The 25,445-nt window shown below is 48.7% G+C and overlaps 2 protein-coding genes across 4 annotated transcripts in view; both read right to left on the reverse strand.

Annotated features, from left to right (window-relative positions):
- The window catches only part of HNRNPR (heterogeneous nuclear ribonucleoprotein R), a 667,870-nt gene extending 643,168 nt beyond the window's left edge, over positions 1-24,702 (reverse strand). For all 3 annotated transcript variants that reach the window (XM_075060789.1, XM_075060786.1, XM_075060787.1), the window contains exon 1: positions 24,693-24,702. The gene's annotated coding sequence lies outside the window, so the exon portion shown is untranslated. The remainder of the gene's footprint in view (positions 1-24,692) is intronic.
- On the reverse strand, positions 21,989-24,770 carry LOC116832651 (cbp/p300-interacting transactivator 3). Its single transcript, XM_032793497.2, is given in 3 exon segments — positions 21,989-23,896; positions 24,587-24,665; positions 24,668-24,770. Coding segments are annotated over 3 exon segments (813 nt in total). The 3' UTR covers positions 21,989-23,265.
- Between the last annotated feature and the right edge of the window lie 675 nt (positions 24,771-25,445).

Here is a 25,445-nt window from a genome sequence, read left to right on the forward strand (position 1 = left end):
TGGCTTGTGAGACAACAATATTACTTTACTATTTACAAGTGTATGTCTCAAATGGTAGATACAAAATCCTGGTAAATGTACAGGACTTCAGACAAGGCCACAGACCTGCAAACAAGCATGTGCGTGCTTAGCTTTAAGTGCATGAATAGTCCCATTTTAGTCAGTGGGGCTGCTCCTATGCTTCAAGCTCAGTGCGTATGTAGATATTTGCAGGATCATGCCCAAAGTTGTTAAAACACACTTCTTTGAGAACAGAAGCCGTATACAATGTCTTTGTGAATAAAGTGAGTGTTGGTGGGTGCATTGTAGCTGGACAGTACGGAGAGATTTTCCAGACAGACCAACATTGTTGGTGTAGGGAACTAACTTATTCTTAGTAGTTAACAGTATTTATAAACTTTATTATTATCTGTTTTACAGTTCCCAAAAGTGTGGTGGATACATTACAGAACATCTAGAAGGCATGAACCTGGCCCCAAAAAGCTTACAGTAAAGAATGACATAACATGATAAATGGATGCAATACAAACAAATGAGGTAAAGCTGTAGTGTCACTGTGGCTGGTAAATGAGACTAAAAGGGAGAGAGGTCTCTTTACTATAAATTGGCAAACTATTTAAATGAGATACAAAAAGTACAAAATACACTTTCCTTTGCCACTTGAAAGCAAAGTGACACGACAATCAAATCAGCTGTCTTGACATAAATAGATTCAAAATTTCAAAAGATCTAAAATGAGAGTGGAATTATTTGACTGGGATTGAGATGTATGGTATGTCCTGTGTTAGCTGCTCTTCTGAAAGGACTTCAGTATCGGTATGGTACCTGCATTGTTGATAAATCCACACATTCCCTCCCTTCCCATGAAGGATAATGACTTTCTTGTCTGGCCGAAAAAAGATCTTTTTGTTCTCTTTTGTCAAGTCTCAGCTCTGAAGAGGTGACAGACAGACAGTCACTTGGAGACAGACCTGGCTTTATTGTATAAATTTCTGGCATTGATAATTTACACTTCATGTTGCTTGGCTGAGAAGGAGCAGCTCTTCTTTGGATGCTTTTGTGCCCCTGCGATTTGTACTTTTGAGGAAGATTGATAAAAGAAAGATGTTAGTTGCAAAGACAGGGAAGTGTATGGATTATGAGGGTCCCATGGCACACATTGTCTGTGTTCACCATAGGGGACAATAGAGGGACATAGCTTGGGTCTGGTGACACCTGCATTTGTCCAGCCCAAACAAAATGATCTTCCAGCATGAACTGGAATAGCCAGCAGTTCCAAAAGATTTTTATACTGTGGGCCATTTCTTATGACAGGACCTTATATATCATCTCCCCTTCCAACTTCCCAGTCCTGATCCTGCACCTCCCTGTAGCAAAAATAGGGCTTGGTTTTATTAGAAAAAGTAATATTAAGACACTACTGAGAAGGGTCAGATTGGGCTGCTGTACAACTGGGTCAGATATCTGTAAGGGGCCTCTGCACAGAGCTTATATGAGCTCTCTACCATTGGTCCCCTTCTGGTGGGAGCTGGAGGAACAATCCTCCCCAGGAAACTACTGGGAGGGATGACCAAGAATAGAGGTGGGGAGGATGTAGACAGTGTGTGGAGGGAAGAATACACTGGAGCAGCTAGAGTTCATAACCGGTTCAGCTACCATCCATTAATAGCTCAAGGTTACTTGCTGGCACGCTGCAGTCATAAAAGAAATTTCCACTGACTCTTGCTTGCATATTTATACCTGCCTCTGGAAATTTCCACTACACGCATCTGACAAAGTGGGTATTCACCCACGAAAGCTCATGCTCCAATACGTCTGTTAGTCTATAAGGTGCCACGGGACTTTGCTGCTTTTACGATCCGATACAGGCTACCCACTCGATACAGGAATGATTAGGTTCTGGGAGAAATACTTATATTGAAAAGAGATTGTTTTAATTTAGAAAGAGACAAATAAGAGGACTTGATAAAAATAGATAACATACTGAGGGCCTAGAGAATGAGATTCAGGACCTTCTTTCTTCCTGTCTCATAAATGAGAACAAATGAACAAATGTTCAATGAAATTAAAAGTGGGAAGGTTCAAAAGGAAATAACTTATTCCACACACCATGTAATATAGACGTGGAACTCATTGCTACAGGAAGTAATTAGGCCTAGAATTTAGCAACATTCACAAAAGGACTGGGTATTTATATGCCCTAACAAGAATATCAGAGTTGCTATAATTAATGATAACAATTTTGTGTAGGGATTTTTTAACCTGTGCTTCATGCTCTAGCTGATCTCATCTCACCATTTGCTACTGTCAGGTTCTTACCTCTTCCTCTGAATCACCTTGTACTGGCCATTGTCACAGATAGGATACTGAGCTAGATGGCTCCTTGGTCTGCTCCTGTCTGGGCAATTCCTATGCTTCTGTCTTAGGAACTTGTCTATGGCTTACCGGAGGATCAACGCGCGGCGATCGCATGCATCGGTGCGATCACTTCCTGTGACTTCTGTACTCCATGGTCGAAGAGATTAAGGGGGATGTTGACAGTAAGAGCTCTCAGTCCACATCGTGTTTTAGTGACCTTTTGCGTAAAGATAGATCTATACTAGCGTCACTGTGTTTATGTGGCTTCATATAGACTCAATATTGCATAGCTTAGATCGATTTGCATGCATAGTGTAGACATGGCCTTTAGAAATGTTATCAGTAACAACACAGGCCTCTTCCCTCTCTGGAGGTGATTGAGACCTAACAGGGCCTGCATTAGAACATTTCCCCCTGCGAGGTTCCTGTGTGCATGGGTCAGAGAGGTCTGTACAGCCCTTTCGCTGCCCCCTTGGGAGGCAGAAAAGACTTTTCAAGAGTGCTTGCACAAGTGTTGGCCAGATCTGCATCTCTATTTGGCCTCTAACCCTGCAAGTTGTCTGAGCACCTCACAATCCCTATATAGATTTCATCCTCACAATCTTCTCCCCAGTGGAGTGGCAACTATCCTATTTCACAGGCAGGGGATAAACTGGGGAGTAGGAGGATTAACTAGATTCACAAAGGCTGAGCACTGCAATGTGTCTCGGGTGCTGCTACTTATGAAACTACAGTCCTGAGCTAGGGATCCAGGCTTTCTATACCATGCATGGGGAGATAGGATTGCCTTAAGGATGGAGGTTTTAGGAAGCTAGCGTTGCTGGTGGGGAGTACCGCGTGGGCTAGCCAATAGAAATGCTGAGGAGGGGATGGGACTTGGTGCCTAACTCAGAGCCAGAGGGAGGTGACAGTCTTCGCTCAGGATCCGTGGCCATGACTTCTCCTTGAGTTAGGCATCAAGAGCCAGATTCAGCCTCTTTCTCACAAAGAAAAAATGCTGGTGTCTTTATTGTTCTCTAGACCCAGTTGGTTAGGCAAGTCACAGGGAATGTGGGAAGCCCCGGTTGGCCCCCAGTCCACCTGATGTCTTTCCCCCTTCCCTGGCTAGTGGAGTGCCATAAAGCCCTGGGCTGAGCTATTTTAGGGTGGGCCTTCTCTGTTCTCCTGTTGAAGTTATTCCACTTTTGGAATGGCTGTGCTGTCGGGAAATCCACAGCTGGTGCCAGGTCTGTGAGGGAGCAGCGGTGGCTGGGCAGGTGAAGCCCGTGCAGAGTTGGAACTACAATGAGAGATGCTAACTGGTGTTCTGGCTGGGAAACCTAACCAAATGCTTATTTGCTATTGAAATAGGGATTGGGCCACAGAGGGCCTGTAGGTCTAAGAGCCATAACCTCTTAATTGGATTCCCAGCAGCTTCAACGGGTACCCACTATCCATTCACCAGGAGGGCCAGCTCCCCAGGCACCAGCTAAGGAAAAAACAGGTGTTGGGTTGGCCATATAAGGGGCGGCACCGCTGGGTCTTTGGCAGCAATTTGGGCGGCGGGTCCACCTCAGTCCCATTTGTCGGAACAAAAGGGACCTTGCCGCCGAATTGCAGCCGAAGAGGGGAGGGGTGTGATTCACGCTGCAACGGCTTTTTATGTTGTTTTTTTTGCCGCTTTGGGAGGTACGAGGGGCGCGGTAAGGGGAAACCTGGAGCGGCCCTGTCACTTCACCTTTGAACTGTAACTGTTTAAGCCTCTACCTTAGTAAGTATTTGCAATCCTTTTCCTTTCTGGCCAGCCTAGTTTAAAACCTTTTCCCTTAGGCCATGTGTCTGAAAAGGAAGCACCAAGGCTGCACCCACAAGGCCAGCTGCTGAAGCACTTACAGAGCTTGCCTCTGAGGATTGAGATCATGCTGGGCTTGCATCACTGCCACCTAAGGGGTGTACAGGGTAATGACATTTAAGAACATATAAAGAGCGGCCCCGTAAGGTGTCAGACCAGAAGTCCATAAGCCCAGTATCTGTCTACCAACCAGTGGCAATGCCCAGGTCCCCAGAGGGAGTGAATGTCTAACAGGCAAATGATTCAAAGGATCTCTCTCTTGCCATCCATTCCCATCCTCTGGTGAACAGGGCTAGGGACACCATTCTTTACCCTTCCTTGTGCTAATAGCATTTAGTGACTTAGCCACCATGAATTTATCCAGTTCCCTTTTAAACATTGTTATAGTCCCAGCCTTCACAACCTCCTCAGGTAAGGAGTTCCACAAGTTGACTGTGCGCTGTGTGAAGAAGAACTTCCTTTTATTTGTTTTAAACCTGCTACCTATTAATTTCATTTGGTAACCCTGATAATTAGAGCAATGATCGGAACCTGAAGTAGCTTGGGCTGGTTTTCTGCCCATTCCACATTCTCAGCGTCCATACAAGCAGCCTAGATGTAGGTAGAAGAATGATTTTCAGGTCAGTTGTCCCCAAATCCATTTCCAGCTGTTTTCTGGCTATCAGTGAAATGAAAAGACAGTAACTGGATGGTTCTCCACCTTTGAACCAGGCAAAGGGATCCCCCATTTTCTGAGTGCAGACCCTGGGAACAAAGGTAGGGGAGCACTAGCACCAGATTTTTGGAGCTATTCTCAGCAACCTGTCTTCAGCCTCAAACAAAACATCTCCAGTCACAACACTGAGGGTGTCTTACTCTGTGTTTCCATCTCCTTCCGTGTTACTCTGGATCTGGATGGATCTAGATTTTGGTGTTTAACCAACAGCCACCAAGGGGCAGCAGCATCCTGTAAAAAGTGAAATTGAGTGAATGAGCCTCCCAGAGAGCTTGCACTGAATGTTTTGTGAGTGCACTTCCTTCCTTTGTTTATTTGCTTTTTCTAGCTAGTTACAGAACATCACAGGCTGGTTATGAATACATGTATCAGATAAGAATTCACTGTCAAAATCCCCTGCCTCCTCCACAAATACTCTGAACCTGTCTTCAAAGCAGGGATTGATCACCAAATAAAACAGACCGTACAAAACAATCAGAGCTCTGTTCAGGTCAGTGCCCTTAATTTGGGGACTACCCACTGCAAAGCAGGCAAAAGACTCTTTTCAGATGCTATGGTTGCAAAAATGGCCCTTTCCTGTCTATGCCTGGCCATGGTGATCCAGGGCACAGTGATCTAGGTATTTGTGACCTCCAAGCTTGGTTACTGCATTGCAGTCTATCTGGGGGTGAAATCACCAACATGTGTAAGACTCCAGTTGTTCAAATGAAGCTCTGCAGTCACTTAGCATTGCAAGTCACGAAAAGCACGTAATCATGCCTCTCCATTCCTTACTTTGTCTCCCCATTGAGCTCTAAAGGTACGTCTATACTACCCGCCAGATCTGCAGGTAGTGTTCGATGTATCGGGGATTCATTTATCGCAACTTCTCTGGATACGATAAATCGATCCCTGAATCAACGCCCGTACTCCACCTCGGCAGGAGGAGTAAGCAGAGTCGACGGGGAAGCCGCAGCAGTTGACTCGCTGCCGTGAGGACGGCCAGATAAGTCGAAGTAAGATACTTTGACTTTGGCTACACAAATAGCGTAGCTGAAGTTGCATATCTTAGTTCGACCCCCCTACTAGTGTAGCCCAGGCCTAAGTCAGATTCAAGGCCTGATGGTTGGAAATGGCCCAAGCAAATTAGGGGGCCTTCAGTCTTTCTGTGACCAAAACTACCCTCAACAAGCATGCTTCTCTGGAACCACTGATTTATTACCCCCAAGGATGAGACCACCACACCCCAGAGATGGTTCTGGATTGGGTTGCACCCATCTCTGCCATTGGAACAAAATGTGATGCACTTTCAGGGGTGGCTCCAGGCACCAGCGCAGCAAGTCTGGGGTGGCAAGCTGCTGGGGGCAGCGTGCCGGTCGCCATGAGGGCAGGAGTCAGGCGGCCTTCAGCAGCTTTTCTGCAGGAAGTCTGCCAGTCCTGCGGCTTCGGCGGCAATTCGGTGGAGGGTGCCGAAGGCGCGGGATCGTCAGATCACTTGCAGAAATGCTGCTGAATCTGCGTGGCCAGCAGACTGCCCGCAGGCATGCCACCAAAAGCCACCTGACTGCCATGCTTGGGGTGGTAAAAAACAGAGCCGCCACTGAGCACATTCCTGTCTGGCTTTCCTGCAATAAGCAGTCAAAGGAATTTCCCCATGGCTGGGGCCTGGGGGACTGAGAGAAACAGATGGCCAGTGTGTTTCCTTTAGAATGTGCCAGGTGTTCAGAAACTATGGTGCTAGATAGCTAGATTAATAAATGAGCTTGATTAATGAGGGTTAAAGTGGGTGGCAGAGCAGGTGTCCGTATGCTGTTCCTGGTCTAGTTGCTGGAGCAAGTGATTTTGTGTCAGGATTGCTGACTTCTACTCCCAACTCTGCCTCTGCTGTTCTGCATGATCTTGAGCAAGTCACTTCCCCTCTCTGTGCCTCAGGTTCTCCACCTCTAACCTGGGGCTAATCATACTGCCTTGCCTATCGGAGTGTTGCTTACAATTATGCAGCACTTTGAGAGGCTTTATGGACAGGCCAGCCAGAAGTGTTGAGGATCATTGTTCTGACATGGCCTCAGCTCAGCTCAGCATAGGCCCTAGTGAGATGACAAACTTGTTTAAACAGCCTTTGTAGCTCTTTTGAGATCTTGCATAACTTGAGAGGCCAGCAGAGCAGAAAGGAACGAGCTGATGGAATGTTGTTTTTTAATGAGTCCCTTTCCCCTGCGGACTCCCACTTAGTTCTCATGAGAAAATGGGCTAGTACTTTCCTGCAGGCCCAATGGTAGCAGCCTGAACTTGGGAACGAGTAACTGATATTTCCAGATCCTGGCCTATTCCTCCCTGCTCAGAGTGTAACATATGCCTGCCCCTGTGCAAACCAAGTGAAATGGGGGAAACAAAATTGGTGTTTGAATCCCGGGGTGCTGGCTGAATACACTGAAGCAGATGCAGAGCTTTTCCTACTGAAAAGATAAGCAGGGCTGTTTTTCAGCTCTGAAAACTGTTTATTCTTCACAAAGTACTGACACAAGAACGGAAAGTGCCTTTTCCTGAACCTGGTTATTTATAAACAAGAGCTGCCTGCTGCTGCTGCGCCTTCTCATGCAAGGGGCCAGAGGCATTTGCAACATTTTTCTTTCATTGCCTTGAATTTAGCCAAAGATGTTTTGTATTGAGGGGAAGAAAATGGAGCCTGATTATGATCTGTTCCTGGCATTCAATGAACAAACACATCTGAGTAATTCTTTGGTGTCAATAAACTCCACTGAATATCTAATTAAGTCTTAAATATTTCTGCCTTGCATTCAGCAGTACTCAAAACACCAGGATGTGTGCAGAGGGTTTGCTAGACAGATTACTCATTTACTGCAATCATTTGCCTTTAATGCATGAAACAGCCATTAAACTTGTCAACAAGGCACATTCCTAGGATTAAGAAGATTTTGTGGACTAGGGTTAGTGGCTACTACTGTTTATTGCACTGTGGGCTTCCAAAGTGGAGTCTGTTAAACAGCTTGCAGTGTTACCACCTATATACACTCAGGTTGCAATGAAATGTATAATGGATCTGTGTGTATGTATGTGGGATATGTGTTGGTATGTTTGTGCAGGTGTGTAAGTGCATACATGTGTCTGTAAGTGAGTGTGTTTCTGCACTTGGGTGTGTGTGTTTGCATGCATGTACATATGCCAGTCAGAATCAGATACCTGGATGCTGCAGGTGCAGCACATTGCAAGAGGGGCTGAAAGTAGAAGCAGCATAGAATGAGGCACCCTGTCTGTCCTGGAGCCTGCATCACTGTAAGCACCTTGTCCCAGTGCTCTGATCCCTCCACTGACCCTCAAGTGCCTTCCATTGTCAATCCAAAGGCCTGACTCTGATCTTCAACAGGGCAAGAGCCAGCCACTTCAGAGGTCCCATCTCCATCCCACTATTGTGCTGTCTGTCACAGTGCAGCCAACCCTGCCCAGGAGAAAGCACAGGAGAGCCAGGGACAAAGGGCTGTACTGACCTAAGCTGAGCCAGTGGGGACTTGATCTAAAGTCAGTGTAGACTAAAGCCAGTAACAGGAATGGAATAGCAGCTCTTTACTTCTCTCCCCATGGGAAAGTAGCTGAAAGTTGTTTCTGTTGATGGTGGCTTCATCTAGCCCAGTATCCTGTCTTCTGACAGTGGCCAGTGCCAGGTGCCCCAGAAAGAATGAACAGAACAAGTAATCATCAAGTGATCCATCCCGTTGCCCATTCCTAGCTTCTGGCAAACAGAGGCTAGGGACACCATCCCTGACCATCCTGGCTAATAGCCATTGATAGCTGTCCAAATTCCTGCGGGCACCCTCACTAACAATCCCAGTAGAAAGGCCAAGGGCTGGATGGGCCCTGGAGACTGAGCTCTCCTTTTACTCCCAGTCATGGCCCTTCTGGACCAAGTTGGAGACAGTCTTCAGGGAGGCTGTGGTGGTGCTGCCTAGGTGGAGTCTTTGCACTCCTCACCAGTGCTGAACGTCAGGGAGATAGGAACAATGGGCAAGCTCTTAGCACTGGGTCCCCCCACCCTTAGCTTTTGTCTAGGGGATCTGCCACATGGGCATTGGGACGGGATCTTACTGTTCTCCCGTAGAACACAGCCCTAGGACAAAAGGCATGTGGCCAGTATAGAACACGGGCATTGCGGGTGGACAGCTTCATTCAGACAAGACTGCTGCGCCTTCCCAGTGGATGGATTTAATTCCATGCTTCTCATTTCCACTTTTTTTCTACTTTACGCATCTACATTAACAGTGAACTGCAGAGCAGAAGTGGCCTGATTTTGTTGTGACATTGTATACGGAAGAGCTGAAGGTTCTTGTCAAACAAAAAAAATGTTTTTTCTCTGCTTCTTTTTCATCTTAGAAATCCTGAGGTTGTCACATCTGCTCTGCCCTGTTGATGCTGGAGGTTTCATGGGAGGATGCAAAGCAGTGGATTAGAAATGTTCTCATCTCAGCAGTGCTGAATCTTTAAAAAAGAACTTAATTCCTTCAACTGCTTGTGGGAACTGTTGGAGTTAAATGGGGTGAAAAAACAAACAAACCCAAGAGCACTGGACAGGGGTCTTGTCCCCATCAAGGGAAGGGTGTTTTTAAAAGTGTTTAGTGAACTCATTTTAATTTGCAAGTTTTAGAACCTAGTGTGGATGTAGCCAGTTGTATTTTAATGTTAGTTGGTCAAGGGGAACCCCAGGGCATTCAAATGTTGTAGCTACAATGTGGTAGCTAATGTGTTTTAAAACACCCACTGGTTTTCCTGGTCTAAATGCCCTGTGAATGAAAATCATAGGCCCTCTCAACTACCAGGTTTTACTCTGTGTCCCGTCCCCTCACTTCCCCATCTCTCAGAAAGTCTTCCTGACAAACCAGTGCAAACCAGACCTGCATTTCTACTGTGGCATACAAGCAGACTAACTCACTCTGCAAGTAATAAATAAATAAATACACTCCCTTCAAGCCTTCTTCATGTCCTTCATGACAAAGGAAACTAGGGCACATGCCCAGCTCCTCCTTCTGCCACCCCTTGCAGAGGTTTTCCTTAAGGGACCTGAACCCCAGCTAGAGACTGTGGAAAACTCCTGGGTCTCAGCCATGGCACAATTATCACCTCATCACAGATTGAACAGGGAGGGTGGGAAGGAAGAAGGCCACTTGCTGTTTCCTGTGGCAGCAGGGTATTGATCATGTGGGGCTTGTCCCTGACATCCAAAGCAGCCCATAGGATCACAGGGTTGTTCTCCAGAAATGCCAGCCTGGGCACTGCAGACTTTTCCTATTTGCCACTCCAGCAGGAGTCTATGGCCGCTCCACCAAGACTTCCTGGGCAGCGTGGGAGCACTGTACACAGCCAACCCACTCCTCTTCTTCACGGACAGCCATGCTGCTCTCTCTGCCTACAACACCAGACGACGCCAAGATTAGTGTTGAATCTTACAGCTGCCTAGCCACATGTGCCCCTAAGTGCAGAGAATTTACAGTGCACCTCATTTGTGATACATGTGACACCCTTCCCTTTCATTGTTCCCCATGGATCTCAAAGGACTTCACAAAGTACTTTTGTGGGTATTACTTGGGAGCACTGCTTGCCTCTGGAAATGCACCAGAATAACATGGAGGGATTCCGTGTCGCAGTAGTAGTGTTGGTCCCAGGATATGAGAGAGACAAGGTGGGGGAAGTCATATCTTTTACTGGACCAACTGCTGTTGGTGAGAGAGACATGCTTTCGAGTCACACAGAGATTCAGTCTTAAATAGAGAGATGGAGTAAACCCCTTTCTTCTCTTTCATTGCTTGGGCTGTGACATCTGTAGTATTGTTCTTGTATCTGTGTCAGATAGACGGGGTTTATACATTTCCCCTTTCGCTCTGGGCAGGTTGTCTGTATCCTATGCAGGACCGGCTCTAGGCACCAGCAAAACAACCATGTGCTTGGGGTGGCACATTTCCACGGGCGGCATTCCAGCTATCCTTTTTTGGGGGGGGCAGTTGCACTCTTGGAGCCACTTAGAGAGGGCAAGGGCGCCGGGTCCCCGGCTGCAGCGAGAAGGGGAAGCCCAAGCCCCAGCCCCAGCATGCTGAGCTGCCAGGGCCTCACTGCTACCTGGGGAGGAGAGGCGAGTTCTGCTGGGGAGTTGGGGCTGCACCACCTCATCTGTGCACTGGCTGCTGCACTGCTTTGTGCCACCCCTTATATTGGGGCTTCTCTGTGCGGCCTGGCAGGGGAGGGAGTAAAGCCCCTGCAGGCACTGGGAGAAGGTGACATCACTCCCTCCACTTCCAGCACCGCCTGCGAGCCCCAGCCCCCACCTGAGCTTAGGGTGGCAAATTTTTTGCTTGGGGCGGCAAAAAACCTAGAGACAGCCCTGATCCTGTGGCAGGTGACTCATGAGTCTGCCCATCTGAACTCAAACAGATGTTCCTGCCATCCCATCTACTGTGAAGTGATGGGACTCCAGGAGTGAAAAGTGAAAGAAGCATAGAACCCATTCCAGCAAAGAGGAGAGACCCAGTTGGCAAAGTGGGACTGCTGCAATATGATTGAGAAGTGCTGGGGTTGAGGAGAGCAGGAGAGAAACTTGTTACTAGGTCAGACAAAAAGAATATTGAATGAAGTGGAGCAGATGGCTGTTGAGTTTGTGTAACTTTCGCCACATCCTTGCACTTCTGCATGTTCCTGTTTTCAGCTGGTAGGGAGGATATCAGTCTGTGGGTGAAACTCTGCTGTTATAGCATGTTCAACCTGCCCAAACCTGAGGTCTCATCCTGTTCCCACTGAAGAGAATGGTAGTCTTGCCTTTGACTTCATCTGACCTTTAGGAAGTAGTGGAAAAGTCACACAAGTGCCTGATCCATGGGATTCCCAGCCCAAGTTCTTCAGGTGGTCAGAGATGTGATTGGACTCAGGCTATGCAGATCATTCACTGCTGAATTGTTGGAGGTTCCCTATTCTCCTGGGACTGTTTCTTATTTCCCTATGTAGACATTTTCTGCCATGTTTATAAATATGATCTCTGGGAATTCATTACACCACACAGCTGGCCAAATGCTTTTGGAGGCTACTATCCAAGGAAACAAGTTTCTGGAAACTCAAAAAAGGACTCATCATTGCACCCGGCCTCCTAAAGCTGCTTTGATGGGCCGAAGACACGGCCTTCAGAGCAGCAGCCAGCTCTACTCTCCAGTGCACTGGGGAAATCCCAGTTGAATTCTCTGGGCTGTGGTAACCTAGCACAGGATTTGGCCCAAGATGTTGAAACATTTCTCAACTTGATTTAACAACCTGCATCTAACTGTCCTTTGAATTTACCGTTGAAACAGGAAGAGCTGAACTTGGTCCATCTCTTGATATAGCAACTGTGAGGCAACCCAGCAGTGGGCTACAACCAACCTATGAATTTCACAAACCACATCCTCCTCTCTATTGTAACACATCATAAACAAACACCAGCACTGAACTTGTGGGACCCTGAAGAAGGGTCTGTCAGTACAAGACACATCCCAGAAACACTGCCGGAAGGGAAGCCTTGCAGTAATGAGTATGAGTTTCTAATCACCGGTGTCTCATTGCATGGAGTGTGGCTTTCACCCCATCAGCCATAGTCACCCTCTGCATTAGCACTAACCAGAGGCCATCTTAGGAAGAGAGTTCCCTGCTCCACCCATGTCATCCTGAGTGGGGTGGGGGTCTGCATTTCCCTGGGAGTTACATGGCTATGTTAGAGTCACATTTCCTGGGATTAGAGAAATGCTGTTCTCAAAGGGCAGCACAAACATTCATCAGCTCAGACCGTCCTGACCAGGTGCATCCTTTTGCTCAGACCCAGCTCCTGTATCTGAGGGTGCTGCATTCTGTTCCCATGGCATAACCCCATTGACTCCTAGTTTGCATCAGCATGAGAGGAGTCTCGGCCTTTGTGTCATAAATCAAGGAAAAATATGAACCAAGTAAACTCCCTTTCTGTGTGTGTTTCCAGTGGGGAGTTGCTGGCTGGTTCTGGGCACTGCTGGTGGGAGATAGAGCTTTAGCTTCCAGTCTTCACTTCAAATCCAGCCCTGCTCATGTAAGCAGGCAGCATATCATTACTAGGGAAGGGAACTGAACTGGTTACACAGGGTATACCCTGTGTATAAAAACAATTTGGGTTTGACCAAGTACAGTGAATCTGCCTGCCATGTGGGGCCCAAGGATGCTGTCGCTGCCTGCAGGGCTGAGACCACTGACCCACGCAGAGCTACTGAGCCCTGACCATGTCTCCCCGGCCTGGTAACTTTGGGTCATGAATCACACTCAGCCATTACGTGGCTGCCCATGTCCAGACCAACTTTCCACCATCCTTGTTCTCTGCATAGCCCCACCGAGTGCTATTGCTGTTGAAATCGCCAGTGAAGATGCATGATACACTTTGTCATTGTATGAGCAGGTCAACAAAATTTAAAAGTATCTCTGGTGGTTGTAGATAGGCATTATGGAGAGCTTGTTGAGCTCAACAATGAGAAGCTCAATATTATCCTCTTCCGTTTTACAGGTGGATGCAGTCCTTATGCCTAGCTTAACAAATATGGCACTGCCGTATTGGCTGTGTGGTTCTCCCAACTGCCACCAGAATTCCTGGGATCCCAGGTTGTTTCTCCTGTAATTCTCAGTCAGTCTACTGTAGGCTGAGAACATGGTACTGGTATTTTGCACAAATATCAGCAAACATTTCCTGTTTTGGAATTGACAATCCTTCAACATTTATGGAGAGAACACTCAGTGCTGGTCCCAAGCAGGACCCTTGATGTCCAGACTTGTTTTTAATGTCTTTCTTTGTTTTGTAGCATCACAGTAATAAGATGTGGAAAAGAAGTAGTACAAAGCATTTAGCAGGATTTGCAATCTTTAAGGCTGACAGGGACAGCCACGTGAAAGCTCCTGCTATGGCCCCTTGCCAAGGTACTAATGGTAACAAAAAACCACCTCTTCATGAAGCTAATACAGACCATATTGGAGAACAAAAGATTCTTTGTGAACTTTTGTGGCAAATGGAGCTGACAGGGATGACAGAAAAATGACCTCCCACAAGGTAGTGTCCTAGCACCTACTTTATTTAACAGCTACACAAACAGCCAAGCTGCTCCGGCACAAGATGGTTTATCTATGCAGATGATCTGTGTGTCACCACACAGCACAAGAAGTTTGGCATATTAGAAAGTACTCTGGTGAATGAACTTAATGCCCGAGAGAAGTACTATGCTGCCAACAAACTGCACGCAAACCCAGCAAAGATGCAAGTCAGTGCATTCTACCTCAAAAACTGAGAACACGAACTCAACATCAGCTGGCTTAGGATGAAATTTACTCATTCTATAAATCCTTGTATACCTTGGTGTTACTCTTGACTGCACACTCTCCTTTAGATCCACATTGAGAACTAAAGCCAAGGTTAGCATAGGAAACAACATTCTCAGCAAGCTGGTTACACTGAAGTGTGGTGTAGACCAAACCACACTGCGATCAATAGCATTGGCACTTTGCTACTCCTCTGCTGAATAGTCCTATGTAGTGCAGGCATGATCCCCTCATGCAAAGAAGCTAGATCCTGTTCTTAACACCACCTGCCACTATCTTAAAGGATGCCTTAAGCCTACTCATGTCAACAGCCTCTGCATCCTTGCAGGCGTTGCTCCTTTTGATATACACTGGGAAGTTGCAATGGAGTCGAGCATACAAGGTAATGCACAGATCCAAGGCATCAGCTATATGTTAGAACACTGAAGCTGAGTTGACTGAAGTCACAACAAAGTTTTCTTGCCACCATTAAGCCCCTAACATTGTCACCCAAACAGAACAGGGTTCAGTTATGGCATATGAGTACAGAACAACCCTGTAACCTGCATGCTCTGGCTCTGACTAGTTGAGCACCTACCACTTGGCGCACATCAACCCTGGACTATACGGCATAGTCTTAATTGACTCCACGCTGGAGTTGGCCAGTCTAAGGACAAGATGACCAAATGGGGTTACAGCACTGGCCCCAATACCTGTGACTGCACCACAGAGCCTCACAATATGAAGCAGCTCTTGCGATGCCAGCTGCTTGTGCGTGAATGTTCTTCCAGTGATCTGGCAGAGTTCAATGATCAGACAGTCACATGTGCACCAATGTAGTGGGTAGCAGTATGAGGACCATATGGATGGCGTGGACTGCACCCTCAGCAAGTTTGCAGATGACACTAAACTGGGAGGAGTGGTAGATACGCTGGAGGACAGGGATAGGTCACAGAGGGACCTAGACAAATTAGAGGATTGGGCCAAAAGAATGGCCCAATGATGAGGTTCAACAAGGACAAGTGCAGAGTCCTGCACTTAGGATGGAAGAATCCCATGCCCTGCTACAGACTAGGGACTGAGTGGCTAGGCAGCAGTTCTGCAGAAAAGGACCTAGGGCAGGGGTAGGCAACCTATGGCACATGTGCCAAAGGTGGCACGCGAGTTGATTTTCAGCGACACTCACACTGCCCAGGTCCTGGCCACCGGTCCGGGAGGGGCTCTTCATTTTAATTTAATTTTAAATAAAGCTTCTTAAACATTTTAAAAACCTTATTTACTTTACATACAACAATAGTTTAGTTATATATTATAGAAATGTTAAAATGTATTACCAGCACGCGAAACCTTAAATTAAAGTGAATAAATGAAGACTCGGCACACCACTTCCAAAAGGTTGCCGACCCCTGACCTAGGGGTTACAATGGACGAGAAGCTGGATATGAGACAACAGTGTGACCTTTTTGCCAAGAAGGCAAACGGCATTTTGGGCTGTATAAGTAGGGACACTGCCAGCAGATTGAGGGACGTGATCATTCCTCTCTATTCGGCACTGGTGAGGCCTCATCTGGAGTACTGTGTCCAGTTTTGGGCACCACACTACAAGAAGGATGTGGGAAAATTGGAAAGAGTCCAGCGGAGGGCAACAAAAATGGTTAGGGGGCTGGAGCACCTGATTTATGAGGAGAGGCTGAGGGAACTGGGATTATTTTAGTCTGCAGAAGAGAAGAATGAAGGGGGATTTGATAGCTGCTTTCAACTACCTGAAAGGGGGTTCCCAAGATGATGGATCTAGACTGTTCTCAGTGGTACCAGATGACAGAACAAGGAGTAACGGTCTCAAGTTGTAGTGGGGGAGGTTTAGGTTGGATATCAGGAAAAACTTTTTCACTAGGAGGGTGGTGAAGCACTGGAATGGGTTACCTGGGAGCTGATGGAATCTCCTTCCTTGAAGGTTTTTAAAGTCAGGCTTGACGAAGCCCTGGCTGGGATGATTTAGTTGGGGATTGGTCCTGCTTTGAGCAGGGGGCTGGACTAGATGCCCTCCTGAGGACCCTTCCAACCCTGATATTCTATGATTCTATGACACATGACAAGAAGAAGCAACAAGATAATAGAGATCAGGATAGAGCTCAGGAGTCCCTACTCTTGTGCCTTGCTCTAAGATTGGACAATGGCTGCTTTTCATGTAAGCACAATGGTGGCATTGCCAAAGCTTGGAGTCTGGGAGGTAGAGAACATCGATCCTTTTGGATCTGGAACCAGGAGAAGGCACTTATGGAATTTTCTGGCATTTTCATAAAGTATCTCAAGAACTTATATGGAAACAAACTTTCATTACCTGTGTCTGGGACTGGAGTCATTCAGTTGCACAATCCAAGGAGCAGCTTACATGCCAGAGGCTGTGCGTTAATAGCCGGGGGAGGGGGGCGGGTTCTCACAGCAGAGCAGGTTAAGGTTGGCTTCTAGAGTCAAGATTAGAGTGACCTGCCCTGATGGCCATGACAAGGGAAAGAAGCAACCACCAGGCATTTTCCCTTTAAAACCTAGTTTTTGGGACTTAGTTTTCACAGGCACTGGGAGGTAGGGCTGCAGGTAGGTTCAGAGCATGGGTGAGTGTGGTAGAGGAGAGCCCACGGTACGTAGTAGCCTGCAGCTTCTGTCTTCCTCCCTACATAGGGCTGCACTTTGAAAAGTGAGCGGAGGGCCTTATCTGCAAAGCAAGTCTACAGCAACTAGAGCTCAAGAGACGGCTGTGCTAGATGCATGGCATGGTTCTCTGCTAGGCACGCCGCCCAAGCAGCTGGAACAGAAGTTAGAGTCTGAAGTTCTCCCGTGGGGGAGGATAGCTTTGTGACAATGTAAGGGCTATAAAGAGGGCTCATGGATGGCCACTGTCCATGGCAGTCTTTCAGCTTTCCTGTAAGAAGCTGTATTCACATCCTGGCCATCAGGGTCTAAACTCTGTGGTGGTGGCATAGCGAAGGGGAAATGGATCTGTGCACGCCACTTTTGGGACAAGGGATAACATTCTCAAAACTGATGTAGGAGTCTGAATCAAATTTTCAAAAGTGACTGACATCTAGAAGCCTAAATTCCACTGACTTTCCAAGATACATGTGCTTCTACGACACCTAGGCGCTTTTGGGACTATTATGCTGTGCTCATCTCCAGCTTCCAAGTGTGTGCTAGGAAGCACAGGTGAGCACATAGGGAAGGGGACCTATTCTGCACCTCCAAACTGTAGGCAATGAAACCTAGGGAGCCATCATGTCTCCAGCCTTCCTGGCACATTCACACCGTCCGTTTGCCAAGGCAGATCCTGAGGCCTAATTTTTAGGAGGAAAACATCTAAAGATACTTAGTGAGTGGCCAAGTAGGGTCCAGTGCAGCTGGGGAGACCCAGTGTTGTTACAGCCTCTCTATCAAGGTTAGTTGGCCAAGAGGGGCCCAGCAGACATAGACCCAGACACCACTTCTCCTAGCAACCGTGGTGGCTAGAGAGTATGCTCCCCTGGCGACAGTGTTTTAAAGTTGTTCCTGTGCTCCCTAGATATGAAAATCAAGGACCATAGATACCTCACAGGGGAGATGCTTTGCATTAGGACCTGTCCAGAGGAGATTTTTCAAGAAAACAAAACAAACATATTCTTAGAATTTGCTCTTGTCCAAAATCAGGCCTGAATCTCTATTCCTGAAGCCAAAGGAAGAACCCCCCTTCACTGAGATATCTCTTTGTCATCAAAGCCACCAAGCCAATCTGAGATGATGTGGACACTATTTGGACAGAGGAAATTCTGCAAGTGAGCAAATTCTCAAGCAGATACAACTTCCTAGGGTGAACTGGCCCCAGCAGACTGCAGTGCTCACATAGGGCCTCCTTCCCCTGTCTTAATTTATGCTACCATTCCTCTTCGCAGAAAGAAAATCTGTCCATTTCCAGGCCTGTATTATTCCCCTTCATCTGATACTTTGCAGAGCCCCAGGAGTGAGGAACTCTGTGGATCCAGGCCTTGGGATGTTTTCAAGATCAGAGTCATCCCACAGTGAGTTTTCAAGCCCAAAATAGCCTATAGCAGGTAGGAAGGAGCATGCATGTTGGCCTTTATTTACCATTGGATTTTCGGGAAAGACTGTGTCATCTGGCATAGATGGGGCACCAAGCACAGTTTAGTTCATGAGGCTTTTGGCACATAAGCCATTAGCCAGAAAGCACTTAAAGGAAATATTTTGTGAGCTACATGGTGCCAGGTCTTTCCTCCTCTGCTATCACTCACTCCCCCTGCTACTACCAGAGGTGCTGAGCCTGTGTGTTAGGGGCACCAGTGACTGAAAGTCAATATAGAGAAGAGGCCTCTGACTTATTTTCCTGTGGTAAGAAGAATGGGAGTTTGGGACTAGGGGAGAACGGGAACATCTAATATTACACATGTTGCAGCCCTGCATTGCAGAAGTTCCTATGGAGTTGGTGAGGTCTGCAGGAGTCTGGGTTAAAGAAACACAAATGCACTAAGAGGACCATCCCAAGGAACTTCACAAACTCCAAGCTAAACAAGATGAACATTAAAAAAGAGACCAAAAGTGTTACCTTTACACTAATTCAGCCAGCCATTATGGGTTCCATATAGGAACTGCTGGGGAAGGTTCTATTTAGATCGTCAGACTGGTCCCTTCTGGCCCTTAAATCTAAGGCATTAAAGGCTTGTCAATGTACCCTTCAGGTGTGTCTGTTCACTATGAGATTTAAACTTGTGTGAAAATAGTTTCAGAAACAATCTTAACTTCAACTACTAGGACTTGCTCCCAAGAGCTAAAACTCACTTTAATGGCTGATTTATGCAATATCAGCAGTAACATCAGCTGTCTTGAATCAAACTAAACCCAGTACCTTTCACGGTGCATTGCATATCCCTCTAATGCACAGCGGTGGCTCCAGACACCAGCGCTCAAAGCACGTGCGTAGGATGGCAACCTGTGGGGGGGCGTTCTGCCAGTCGCTGTGAGAGCGCCAGTCAGGCTGCCTTCAGGGGCTTGCCTACGGGAGGTCCGCCAGTCCCGCGGATTCAGCAGCGAATACACTGAAGTTGTGGGACAGGTTGACCTCCCGCAGGCAAGCCACCAAATCCACAGGACTGGGGAACCTCCTGCAAGTGCATCATTGAAGGCAGCCTGACCGCCATGCTTGGAGCAGCAGAAAAGCTAGAGTCACCCCTGCTAATCCATATTCATGTTTTATCAAATTATGAATTCATTCTATTACAGCTGTGTCTAATATTGACACATAACCAGGACCTCTCTTCCCCAGATGTGCACTATGAGATGGCATCTGTATTTGCATTATTAATCAGCCTTATACATCAAGCTCGCGCTGCTGGACAGACAAAAGAACACTAGTATTACCCACCCACCCCAGGTAGCAGGGCGGGGGGAGTTAGGCTGTTTTCGGAATATTTAGTGACAGTTTCCATGGGGCGTAGAGAATGTATGAACAGTAAATGCAAACAAGGCTTTGGTTTGTAACAAGCATTTATTCTCTCAGCCGTCCCTGTGCTTCTACTAGGGGAACATCTGTTCTGTGTCTGAGAAACTACCAGTTTCATTTATTTGTTAACTTCTTGCTACGTGGCTAGTCTCATGCTGAGGAGTCCCCCAGGTGTGGCTGTGACAGAGCAGGTAGCAGTTATTCACCCCCAGGCTCTGTGCTAAAGGGCAGCACTGAATGTTCCTGAAGCCCAGGATTCTGGAGGAGGTGTAGAGATCTTTATTCCTAACCAGGTGGCAGATTAAGTGCATGTCAGTTCAGTCAATAGTCAGCTCTCCTGCTCTGATTGAAACCTCTACCAGTCTGTCCAATCAGCAACTGCACCAAAATGCTTCATTTTGGTCATTTGCTTTTCCAGAGGCTCTGTACCATGTGTCACAGACTCACAGATCATGCCCACCCTTGGCCTCATGGGGTCCATAGGAGGTGCCCCTTTCAGTGCAACAGCCCTTCTTGGGGGTCCACTCTCTCTTGGGGTCAGGCCCCTCCACCTCCTGGAGCAGCACCTCTCTGAGCCTTAGTATGTCTGTCTCTTGCTGTGGGCACTCCTCACCCCGAAGGGGTTGATGCAGTCCTATTCTCTAGACCAGAGTGACTCTCAGCCAGCATAAAACAGGAGAGTTTATTGAGAGTTGAACACAGCACAGGAAACTCTCAGGGCCTCTAGCCTGGCCTCCCTCAGCCCAGCCTCCTTGCATCCAGGTGGGCCCTGCTTGCTCCCTGCTCTCCAGCCCAGAGCCCCCCTGCTTCCTAGCTGGGCCTCCAATATCCCTGGCCCCAAATCCCCTCTGTCCATTGTCTTCTCTCCAAGTAAACAAGGTCATAAACAGGAAGGCCTGGGTCTCCTCCCCTCTCAGCCCTCCTCTGGCTGGTCAGGTCACCAGGGTCCTCCCTTTGCAGCCCAGGGTCTCCTCCCCTCTCAGCCCTCCTCTGGCTGGTCAGGTCACCAGGGTCCTCTCTTTGCAGCCCATTGTCTTCCTACTGGCCAGAACCAGCTGTGACTCCTGAGCTGCATCTCCAGGTCACCAGTCGCTGGGGACTCTATCCTCCAGGCCATCGGCTGGGGTCCCAAGTTCCCTCTCTGGTCCCCTGTAAAAACTCCCTCTCCCCTCACCTTGTTAACCCATAACACCCAGGAAACTGAGTTCCAGTCCTCTGAGACGCGAACCACTGAAAAAACACAGAAAAAACCAAGACCCCCCTGCTCCACACACTTCATCATACCATGCAGCTGGCAGACACCTTAGGTCCAGGCACCTACAACTCATAAGGGATTGCCCCTTAACAGTTATATTCAGCACAAGCCTGAAGGGAAGTTTTCTATCACTGAGCATTTGGGGGGGGGGGGGGGGCACGGGAGAAAGAAGGAAGGAGAGGATAATTCACTACACCATTTAGTGTATTAAGTGGCAGGCCAGTAGCATCAAAACTGGTATTTCAGAGGGGAGAGTGGGTTAAATAATGAAGCACTGTCAGACCAGCAGGGGGAAAAAAAAAAATGGAATGAAAAAAAAAAAAAAAGATTTTTTTTTTTTTTTTTTAAACAGCATGATAGCCTCACAAAGCTTCTGGAAATTTAGCCATTTCTAAAGTGCTCAGCAGCCACAGCTCCTAGCCAGCAGCGTGGAGGGGATGTGGATTCTTTTGTTCTCACAGGAGATGCTGAGTTGTGAATCCTAGAAGTCTAGCCTGTGGAAGGCAAGCAATTACAGGAGAGCCCAGCAGAAGTGCAAGAACAAGGCACAAGCAGCTCATTGCCAGACCCTTCCAGCTTGTCTGCATTAGGGAATTTGCCTGTGTGAATAATCCACCTTTTAGTCAGACACCAGTGCAGTGCCTAAGATGCAATCCCTGCTACTAATGCAGTTAGAGGGGGTGCAGACCCCCCCTCTCCCATACACTTTAGATTAAGCTTTAATGGCTCAAGTTGTCCTGGGAATTTAAGCCATGAGCAGCCCTGTCATTGTAATATTGACTTTCTAGACAGACAGTGAGAGACCCACTCCAAAGCCCAGACAGCAATATACAGCTCTCCTTGTACACAGCTGTTGGACAGGGCCTGATATGGTCCCAGACTAGGGTTGCCAACTCTTCAAGATTGTCCTGGACTCTCCAGGCATTAAAGATTAATCTTAGATTGTGTCATCTGATGACACCCCCAAGAATACATCCAACCAAAGTTGGCAACCCTATCTTAGGCACATCTGATTAAATAAACCACCAAGAAAGCTCATCACTTAAGAGTTTTAGCTTTTATTTTAAAATTAATCTGTACATTCTCACTTCATTGATCAACAATGATGTGCTGCCATGTACTCTCAGCAGCAGGGGGCAGTAGCAACTAAAAGTTGACACAATGAGCTTTCCACTTTCCAAAGCCTGGAAACAAGAGACAAGAGGAAACAAAAACCCACTAGCTTTTACATTGCTCAGAAAAGGTTAAATGTAATTAAAAGTCAAGTCATCCTTTATCACATCGGGGAGGGGGTGGGTTGGTTTACAAGGTCCTACATATTCATCACAAAATTATGCTGCTGAAATAACCTTGTGCATGGCTGCTTGGAAAAAACATGTAGCTGTTCCAGTCCTTTTTAAAAAGCCAGCATCTTAAAACCGCAGTAAGCCCTTTAGTCATTCCCAACAGTCTCAAAGCCAAACAAATGGAGCCCTTTCTAATAAATAATGATTAGAACAAGAATAAATAAGATTAGGCCAGGAATATACATTACATGGATTTTATTTGGTTTCAGAGGCAGAGAAAATGGAGCTTGACTGCAGCTTTAAGCCTTACATCTGAATTAGCCTGAATACTTAGTAGTTTTACAGTTGATTAGCTGTACAAGTTAAAAGATCCAAGTTCTACAGAGGTTTAGGCACATACGTATGTGCAGCTAAGACAATAAAATAGTAATAACCTGATGGAGGGAGAAGTGATCCCTGTTCAAGTCAAAGTAGAAAAGGAAGATTCAAGACCTGTTAAACATCATAGTATTGTGAGGAAGGAAGGGATTTGATTTTAAGACAAAAAGCCAGCTACCAACAAACCCCAAACCAAAGCCCCTCTTTGCAATGTGAGATAGTGGAGGTTCAGACACACAAGCCATCACAAGATTTTAAATCACAAATGAAGTTGTGAACTTCACTGGCAATGCCAAAACCTAGAACAAAAGACCACTATTGGCAGCAGCACCGCGCTGTCCTTCTACCCTGGCACTTGGAAGCCTAAACATGGAAAGTCATGAGCGTCACTTTAAGTAGTCCATTGTTTCTGCTGAAAACAAAACTTGTTCATGCCATTTAGGATGATCCTACAGCAAGATTTCATCTTCACTCTGTCCGGGTCACCAGACCCTGCCTCCCCTCCCATTCCCAAACAAGAAAAATAACTCCCACATGGAAAAGAGAAAGCAATCCAGTGCAAGCCATCAGCATCCAATGATTGTTTTGGGGGAGGTGGTGGGAAAGGGGGAAATCAAGCCACCAAAAGGAAAAGGCTGAGCCCCAAGCCCCTCAGCAGCTGATGGCACTGGGCTGCTGTTTGCTGACAAAGTCTGAAATGAAGTCAAATTCATTCTGTCCCAAGAAGAGCTCAGGCAGCTCCTGAATCCGGTCCAAACCCAGTTCCTGGACCAGAGATGTCAAGACCTCCTCATCTATGAGATCAGTGTCCATAACATTCAAGGTCAGAGCTGGTGAGGGCATGTGCTGCATGCCAGGGTGCTGACTAGGCACCACTCTGTATTGCTGGGCACCTGCTGCCATGGGACCATTGTTCATGCCCATTAGAGGGTGCCCTTGATACTGGGTGTTGAGTTTCTGTAAGTGCATGCTGGCCATAAGCTGCTGAGTGCCCACAGGCCCCAGGTATTGCTGCTGCTGGCTCGGACTGTTGAACATCATAGTATTAGGCATTTGATGGTGGCCCATTTGTCCACTGATATTGGGTCTTGGCCTCATGCTCCCATCCATGCTGGCCCCTCCGTACTGCATCATCTGATTGGTCGTGGGTAGAGTCCTTAGCACATGCTGCCCATGCTGGGGGGGTCCCTGCAGCCCATTCATTCCCATGCGGTAATTCTGGAGCCCATTAACTCCATGGCTCATTGACATCATCATGTGATCTGCCATTGTGAGGAGGTCACTGCAAGGCAAGAAGAAGGCTTGAGGTGCTGCCAGGGAAAAGCAGCTTCTACCCACTCCCCTTCTTCCAAGGAGACTGCGCTATGAGCCCTCCCTCCAGGGCTGCATGTAACCCGGGTCCTGGGAGAGAAAGGCCAAGGACCTGCTCACGGAGGAGCTGTCACATCACTAGTGTCTCTGCCTGGGTCACCGCTATCCAGCCAGCCCCCTTTAACGAGCCCGCTCTGCTGTGCCTGGGCTGGCCACCTGCACTCGCTGGTCCGCATGCCCCAGCCTGTGATGTCTGGGCTGAGCTCAGCCAAGGCCGGGTTTGCAAGGAGCCCTTGTTAACCCGCTCGGGGCGAAGCCAGCTTGGCAGGATCCCGCGTCCGCCCCTGCCGGGGCTGCGGGCAGGGCGCTCACACGGAGCAGCCGGCGGCACCCGCAGTCCTAGGAGCGGGGCACGGACGCGGCACGGCAGACACCAGCGCGCGGCTGCTCGGCTCTGCCCGGGAGGCGGCGCCGCAAGAGCCCGGCACCTCTACACGGGCCCCCAGAGGCTGCGCCTGGCAGCACCGGGACCCTCCTTCGCGAGGTGTCGGCAAGCGGCGCCGCGGCCAGCTCCAGCCCGCCCTGGGTGGCGGAGCCCCGCGGCCGAGCCCTCCCGGGAGAGCCCCGGCCGCTGTAACAGCGGACAAGGCCGGCCACGTACCCGAGCGCAGCGCAGCGCAGCGCGGCGCGCCGAGAGGCGCAGACACCCCGGCCAGCAGCGGCAGCACAAGCGACACCCTCCCGCTGCTCGGTGCGATCCCTGTCACCGGAGCGCGGCCTGCGGCCACAGCCTTATCTAGGCAAAGGAGGGGGCGGGGCTCCGAGCCCCGCCCCTCGCCCGCCATTGGCGCACGGCTGCCGCGTTCGGCGAGCCCGCGGAGAGGTGAGCTCCGCCCCTGCTGAGGGTGGGCTCGGGGCGGGGCTGGCGATCGTAGCGCAGTGGGCGGAGTTAACCGGGGCCGCCTCGGGTCGCGCCCCTCCTCTTCCCGCTCGCGGGGGGGGTGTCTCGCTGCCCAGGCTCCCCGGCTGGCCGGGCCCGGGCCGGCTCGTTCCGCGCACAAAGCGCCGCGCTCTGGCGCTGGCCCGGCCGCCCCGGGCAGCTTCTCCCGTTACACGCGCGGCGGGCGAGCTGCACAGGGCACGAGCCGGCCCGGGCCTGCGGAGAGTTACCGGCGGGAGCAGGTGGCCGTGGCGGGCCCGACTCCTGCCCGGGAAGCAGCTGCAGCGAGATGGTCGCTGCGCGTCCCGGGGGACGTCTCGCTTCGCAGCCGGTGTGGGGAGCCCAGAAACGGGGAGGCAGGCCCAGGGCTCCGTGCCCAGCGGCGCTGCGCGTTCGCCTTTCTCCGCCTTGCCCGCAGCCCGGCCGCGACCCCTTCTCCCCGTGCCAGGGGTGGGGCCGCAGCCCGGCCAGGCGGGAGTCCCTTGAGGCTTGTCACGGCTCTGGTATCGCTGCACTTGCTCCTGCGCCCCTGCCGCAGGGAGAGCTTGGGCTTCCGTGCCGAGAAGCCAGCGAACGGGAT

The sequence above is a fragment of the Chelonoidis abingdonii genome, chromosome 25 (assembly GCF_003597395.2).
Source record: "Chelonoidis abingdonii isolate Lonesome George chromosome 25, CheloAbing_2.0, whole genome shotgun sequence".
Taxonomy (NCBI): Eukaryota; Metazoa; Chordata; order Testudines; family Testudinidae; genus Chelonoidis; species Chelonoidis abingdonii.